This window comes from Camelina sativa, chromosome 8 (genome assembly GCF_000633955.1).
Source record: "Camelina sativa cultivar DH55 chromosome 8, Cs, whole genome shotgun sequence".
In the NCBI taxonomy this organism is placed as follows: Eukaryota; Viridiplantae; Streptophyta; class Magnoliopsida; order Brassicales; family Brassicaceae; genus Camelina; species Camelina sativa.
The window spans coordinates 26,664,730-26,672,222 of NC_025692.1; the positions used below are offsets into that span (position 1 = coordinate 26,664,730).

General features: G+C 35.7%; 2 protein-coding genes across 2 annotated transcripts; one reads left to right on the top strand and one right to left on the bottom strand.

Moving 5' to 3' along the window:
- LOC104708824 (L-type lectin-domain containing receptor kinase VIII.2-like) lies at nt 320–2,963 on the top strand. Its single transcript, XM_010425453.2, has one exon. It carries the CDS (start codon nt 654–656, stop codon nt 2,793–2,795), a length of 2,142 nt encoding a protein of 713 aa, XP_010423755.1. The 5' UTR covers nt 320–653; the 3' UTR covers nt 2,796–2,963.
- On the bottom strand, nt 5,583–6,783 carry LOC104708825. The gene is made up of 3 exons (XM_010425454.1): nt 6,666–6,783; nt 6,399–6,557; nt 5,583–5,937 (listed from the first exon to the last, which is right to left on the bottom strand). The coding sequence occupies exons 1-3, from the start codon at nt 6,730–6,732 to the stop codon at nt 5,933–5,935; spliced, it is 231 nt and encodes a 76-aa protein (XP_010423756.1). The 5' UTR covers nt 6,733–6,783; the 3' UTR covers nt 5,583–5,932.

Consider the following 7,493-nt stretch of genomic DNA (forward strand, 5'->3'; position numbering starts at 1 on the left):
AAAATTATAAAAAGAGAGTATCACTGAAGAAAACGGGTACAGTATGTAACGTTAAAGTCAAACAAAAAAATCATGTGCCATGAAACTTTCACATCGTTTGTCCTTGTATGTTGTTATATGCTTATTTCTTACAAATAATTAACCAAAAATAAAAGTTTTCTACAAACTGATAAAAGGACTTGCGAAAACTGTGACTAACTGACTATTAATGAAATTTTGAAAAATTAGATTTAAAGCAAAGAAGATATAAGTGCAGAAGTACTTGGATCATCATAACTCACAAGTTCAAAAAGTCATTAACAAACTCTACTTAAGACTCCCAAAGACTTTTTTTCTGGGAACGAGATCTCAAAAACAGAACAGAAACAAGCACGCGCGCGCACGTGAGGACCGTCTTCATCACTGGAAATTTTCCATATTTTATAATTCCACGTGTCAATCAGCAGATCCACCTGTCATCTTCACTTATGCTTTTTTTTTTTTTCTTTCCCACTCTCTTCTGTCGTCATTCGTCTTCCTCTTGTCTGATTCAGTGAGATTTGTCTTCGTCTTCTTTGTATGATTGTCTCGGTGGCGAACCCAACAACCACCGAAACCGAAACTTCCCCCTCAGCTTTTTGTTCCAAAAGGAATCCAATGAAAAAAATCTACAAATGTTGAAACTTCCACACAGATTCCTCTCTGTTTACTCAACTCTCATCCACATTATCGCTTCCTTCCTCTGTTCCTCCGACGTCAGAGGCGATTTCCCGGCGACGAGATTCGATTTAGGTACGTTGACTCTCTCAAGCCTCAAGCTTCTCGGCGATGCTCATCTCAACAACGGAACTATAAAGCTCACTCGTGAGCTCTCTGTTCCGACTTCCACCGCCGGTAAAGCTCTTTACGGCAAACCGGTTAAATTCCGGCACCCGGAGACTCGTTCCCCGGCGAGCTTCACTACGTACTTCTCCTTCTCGGTAACCAATCTCAATCCTTCTTCGATTGGCGGCGGGTTAGCTTTCGTTATCTGCCCTGATGGAGAATACATCGGATCCTCCGGTGGGTTCCTAGGCCTAACAGAAGAAACCGGATCCGGGTCGGGTTTCGTGGCGGTTGAATTCGACACGTTGATGGATGTGGAATTCAAAGACGTGAACGGGAACCACGTGGGGTTGGATCTAAACGCCGTCGTTTCAGCCGCGGTATCAGATTTGGGAAACGTCGACATCGATCTCAAGAGCGGAAACGCCGTGAACTCATGGATCACTTACGACGGGTCGGGTCGGGTTTTAACCGTTTACGTCTCTTACTCAAACGTGAAACCCGAATCTCCGATTTTGTCGGTTCCTCTCGATCTCGACCGTTACGTTAGCGATTCAATGTTCGTTGGGTTCTCAGGATCAACACAAGGAAGCACTGAGATTCACAGTATAGATTGGTGGAGCTTTACTTCATCTTTCGAATCATCTGAATCTCCACCGCCGATGTCTAACTCTCCTCCTCCGTCGTCATCGTCGGCGTCGATCGTACCATCCGTATCCACCGTCCGGAGAAAAACGGCTGATCCGTCATCTTCTTGCCGTAACAAACTCTGTAAAAAATCACCAGCCGCCGTCGCCGGAGTAGTAACCGCCGGAGCATTCTTCTTAGCATTATTCGCCGGAGTAATAATCTGGGTTTACTCCAACAAGATCAAATACAATCGAAAGTCTGAATCTTTCCCATCAGAGATCATCAAATCGCCGAGAGAATTCACTTACAAGGAGCTTAAGTTAGCCACCGATTCTTTCAGCTCGTCGAGAGTCATCGGAAACGGAGCGTTCGGTACAGTCTACAGAGGAATCTTACCAGATTCCGGCGAAACCATCGCGATCAAAAGATGCAGTCACATCTCTCAAGGAAACACTGAATTCTTATCGGAGTTATCTCTAATCGGAACACTTCGTCACCGGAATCTTCTCCGTCTTCAAGGCTATTGCCGAGAGAAAGGAGAAATTTTGTTAATTTACGATCTGATGCCTAATGGATCACTTGATAAAGCACTCTACGAGTCTCCGACGACGCTACCGTGGCCTCACCGGAGAAAAATCCTTCTTGGGGTAGCTTCTGCTTTAGCGTATTTGCATCAAGAGTGTGAGAACCAGATCATTCACCGTGATGTGAAGACAAGCAACATTATGCTCGACGCGAGTTTTAATCCGAAGTTAGGAGATTTCGGACTCGCTAGACAAACGGAGCACGATAAGTCGCCGGACGCAACCGCCGCCGCCGGGACTATGGGGTATTTAGCGCCGGAGTATTTGCTTACCGGTCGAGCGACGGAGAAAACCGACGTTTTTAGCTACGGAGCCGTTGTTCTTGAAGTATGCACTGGTCGAAGACCTATTACCCGACCCGAACTGGAACCTAGTTTAAGACCCGGTTTGAGATCGAGTTTGGTAGATTGGGTTTGGGGTTTGTATAGAGAAGGGAAGCTATTGACGGCGGTGGACGAGCGGTTGAGGAACGGAGGAGAATTTAACCCGGAGGAGATTAATCGGGTTTTGATGGTGGGCCTTGCTTGTTCAAAACCCGACCCAGTCACCCGGCCCACTATGAGAAGTGTGGTTCAGATTCTAGTTGGGGAAGCTGATGTACCGGAAGTTCCGATTGCGAAGCCGTCGTCGTCGATGAGCTTTAGTACGTCGGAGTTATTGCTTACGTTACAAGATAGTGTATCGGACTGTAATGAAGTTTTGGCTCCCATCTCTACGACTTCTTGTTCCTCGTCCGAACATGACATCTTCATTGTCGGCAAGGACCGATCGGTTTAAGTAATATTTTATCAAATTACAGTTAATTATTAAATTCGAAGCAAAAAATTTGTACGTAATATGAAAATAAACCAACCTCAAAAACTTTATACTAATTTTAAAAAAAAAATATTGGAATTTACATGTAAATTTTCTGTTCTATTTTATAACTTTTGATTTGGAACCTCATGACTACAGTTTGTAACAATGTATAAAAAAATGTTTCGATTTCAGTAGAGAAATGTTAATAGTTTCTTACACTTTTACTAGTTAAACTTTGGATGGTAAGTTTGGTGACTGGTGAGTGTCGCTTTCTTTACTTTGAATTTGATAAGAGTTTCTACTGTATAAGAAAAGGTTTTAGCGATTGGTCCCCATGTCTATAACTAGTTAACTACAAGTGGGAGCATAGAAAAAACTGTATAACCTATTTGGGTCATCATATCAGTATATCACATAGACCACACTTAACGCACAAAAATGTCGTTCTTTTGCGTCCACAAAAAGTATGCTTTTGAATAATAATAGACCTAGCTTGCAGAGCGTTGTGTGACTAAAAATAAATTATCTTTGGTTGAATTGTATAAACTTTGGCGTTAATAATGAAGTTCTTGTAATTCAAGTCCAAGTTAATTAACGGCTAGATATTAGTAAAACATTTATATTAACAAAATCATAAATTTTAGCTCGCTATGTTTGCCAGCACGAGAGTAACTAATATCTCGTGAAATAGAAAAGAAAATAATCGATAGATTCATACAATAGGGGGAAACAAGAGATTGAGTAGAAGTATCGCAAACTTTAGAAAAAACAAACAGATTAGTAAATAAAGTATGTTAGAAAATGGAGGTTGGTCATAATCATAAAAGAATGGCATACACTAAAGAATGGGAATCTTACTAATTAATTTCTTACATCAATCAATATACAAATACATATCATAAATCAAATCAAAACTTTTAACTAACCTTTTTTGAGTGGTGAAGCATTGGCCCTTACACTACTTAAGCAGTTGCATAGTTGGGGATCTAATTAGTTAATATAAATGAAGTCAGAAGAAGAGTATTTACATTACAGGCATAAGAAACTGAAAGAAAAAAAAATATATATATAAAAAAAAATCTAAAGGTTTATAAAAGTTGAAAATTAACCGGACTTGGATACTTTTTGGGTTTACGGCTCGATCCAATTGTGTAGTATTTAATGTCTAATTCTTGGGCATTTTAAGGTATTATTGTGGCAGCCCAGTAAGAGGACAATTATGGATTAATAATAAATTCATTACTCAAATCTTCTCAATTCTCATCATACAATATTCACATTTAAAAAGGAAAAAAGGGATCTGGTTATAGAATGCAAGTTGTATCATTTAACACTTGAACTTTGCATGAAACTGAATACTTGAATATGCCAAATTATAATACGATTATACACATACAAGCTGCTACAAAAGAAGCTGATTTCAGTTTTATAGAGAAAGACGAGTAAAATTGATATAACTTTACGAGCCTATTAGGCTATTTCACCTCCGTGGTTCATAGCATGATTAGTGGTGGTTCTCTTAGAGATTCTTTTAATTAAAAACTTAAAAGTAATAATAAAAAAAGAAAAAAACTGAGGAACATTGCTTTCCTAGAAACGAAATAGCATTTCTCAAGACAGGTGGCAACATCTAATTAGTTAATTTTCTATTTTTAAATTTATTATTTAAATATATAACAATGTTAAAAGAAAATCATTAAAATATATTTTTTGGAGCAACGATCATATTCGCTATAGGACTATTTTTGCTTAGAGGTGTAAGGTGTTGTTCAGTTAATCTGTAATAATCAACGCAACGTTTTAAAAGAAACTCCATTTATTAATTTCGATGCCAAGCGCTATATATGTATATACTCTGTTTCTCCTTAACAATCGAAGAGGACATATTCTCTTTAATTTCTTCTTGTGTGAATATGTTTGATATGCCTTATAGAACATTTGTTGTGTGTCATTTAAAACTCTTGTTTTTGAAAGTACTCCAACATTAATAGATCCAATCAAAACTTAACTTTGTATTATAAACTCATAATTCATAATCCGAAACGTTCTTCTCAAATCTCATGTGAGGCATGGACGCGCGGTAATGATCTGATCATCTGAATATTGTGATAAATAATACACATGGTCCAATTTTTAAATGAAATGATTGAGGAAGTGATTAAAAGGTGGGGTCAACTTCTGATAAAGTGTGTCCCATGTATCCAGTGTCTTAGATTACTTGATATATGATCATGATTTATCATGAATTTTAATTTGAATACATGCATAAGTATAATAATATAAACAATCTTGTGAATTTTAAAATTTTAGTTTTCATGCATCTAATAAAGGAATACATGAACTGTTTGAATTGTCTCAGACCTTGCACATCTTGCATACTTGAAAGGTCTATTTTCTTAAAGAGTTAAAAAGAAAAAAGTCCAATATACTATTGTAATAACGGCAGTATGACTAACATAGAGGAGGAGATAGATACAATATAGAATACATAATAAACTTATTTGTAATACCAACATAGATATAACATAGATGATATATAATAAACTTATTGGTAGTACCAACATACAAAACATCATCTATATCATGAAGAGTTTTAAAATATATATATATATATATATATATATATAACTATGTTTTTCTCATAGTCATTCGTAATTCTTGCCCATGAACAGCCCTAGTGTGAAATACAAAGGATTAAAACATATTTCCATGTCAATGTATATTTTTTTTCAAATCAGATTTCCATTTTATGTCAAAACAAAAAAAAAGCTAAATAATTATACTGGTATTTATGTGTTGTGACACATTATCCTGATGAATTAATCTGAATATGGTTTTACAAGATTCAGACCGAAAAAATGATACAGATCAACGGTGCATGAAGAAAAGAAAAGAAAAGACCGGACATAACATCAGGAGAGTAGTGTGTGTTATTCACACTAACAGTGCTGATCTCATATCGATGATCATATGATAAATATGTAATAAGTATATAAATAACTCTAGCTGTACCCATTACTCATATATATCACAACTCTCGTAAATATACTTAATTCCTCTTTTAACTTGAAGCTTCTGCATCATCTCTCTTCTCCTTGGGAACGTTCTCTCTCTCTCTAGTCTGATAAATAATAAAGATAAAATAACTTAAATCAAAGGACCTAAATCAAAATACAAGGGAGACAAATTCATGAAATGTTTATTATATATTAGCATGAGCTCAAACCATATGTAATCAACTCGTATTATCATACACTATATATTACTGATTATTTTCCCTTAGTCTCAATGTACACAAACCCTAATCAGTTGATTAATCCTTCATATTTTTAGTCACCATAATCATCCACTATGTGCAAGAACAGAAAATTAATCACTTCCTTGGATCAAAATATTGTTAAAAGAAGAAGAAATGGTATCATTTAATAATACACATGATATCATTAAATGATCGTTGTTTACCTTTATATATAAATAAATAAAAATCTCAAAGACTGATATTTACGTAACCGCCACAAATAAATAAAAATACAGTATATGAGTTAGATATAGATAGATATGAAGGTGGATATCACAACTTACTCTTTCCTTCTACATGAGCACCAGCCGATCCAGCGGTGAGGGTTTTATGGTGGATGTACGGTGGTTTGCCGTGTATAGTCTCTGGCGGAGGTCTAGAGTTATGAGTCTCCGGCCCCCTGTAATCGATCTCGTACACCTCTGAATCCGTTTGTTCTGATCCTGAATAAGGTTTTGAAGTACGTACAACGACTTAATACTACAAACAATAAATATATCATAATTAAGTAAGGGTTTAAAAATAAATAAAAAACAAAGAACAAAAAGTACCTTTAGCGAAGCAAGGCACGGCAAGGAGGAGGTAGATGATGAGGAAACTCATGACGGACGATTTCATTTCGCTTCGTTCTTTTTTTTCTTTAAGACAAACCCAATGAGTGTTTTTGTTTTGAATGGTAATATTTCGGGTACATGATGGTCTTATTTATATATAAACGTGGACTCAAAAACGTGTCATGTTTTTCTTTAAATTCATTAAAATTAATTCAAATAGATAAGTAAAAATGTCTAACTATTTTTCGCCAAAAACTTAATTAGCTAGCTATACTGTCTATTGTGAATAGATCTGTTCGACATATTAATAGAAAATTAAAATTATACCAGGTGATCATCGATCAACTGAAAAAAGCAACAATATATATTAGATTTCCACGCAAAAAGTTACGAACATTATTGTGTCCGTTTTTTTATAAAAAAAATACCAAAATCTATTTTATACATACTCATCTAGAATCATGTTTTAATGTTATTAATGTTATTGAATTTATATGCTAATCATCTGAAGCCTTGAACAGTGTGTGTGCTCTTTGTGGGCAAGGGATTATTATTATGGACGGTAAAAAATAAACTGGACCATTATTAATTGTTTTTCAAATCATAATTAAGTTCACATAAAATGGGAAAAATAAAAGACAAGTTCATGTGTGAGGGACAATATTAGCTTTCAGACTCATGGCTTCGAAGCTGAATTCGTGTTCCAATCTACTCACTTGTTTAGCATACCAGACGTATTTATTGAACAATATATAGTACTGTTCATTTATTCATAAAAGTTAAATGGATCGGAGTAGTATCGATCATTACTTAACAGTACAAAAA

Excerpts from the sequence above, each read along its gene's own strand:
- LOC104708824 (XM_010425453.2), top strand. The coding sequence starts at position 654 with ATGTTGAAACTTCCACACAGATTCCTCTCTGTTTACTCAACTCTCATC.
- LOC104708825 (XM_010425454.1), bottom strand. The coding sequence starts at position 6,732 with ATGAAATCGTCCGTCATGAGTTTCCTCATCATCTACCTCCTCCTTGCC. Across the intron at positions 6,558-6,665 it reads CGTGCCTTGCTTCGCTAAAG|GATCAGAACAAACGGATTCA; the intron begins GTACTTTTTGTT and ends AACCTTATTCAG.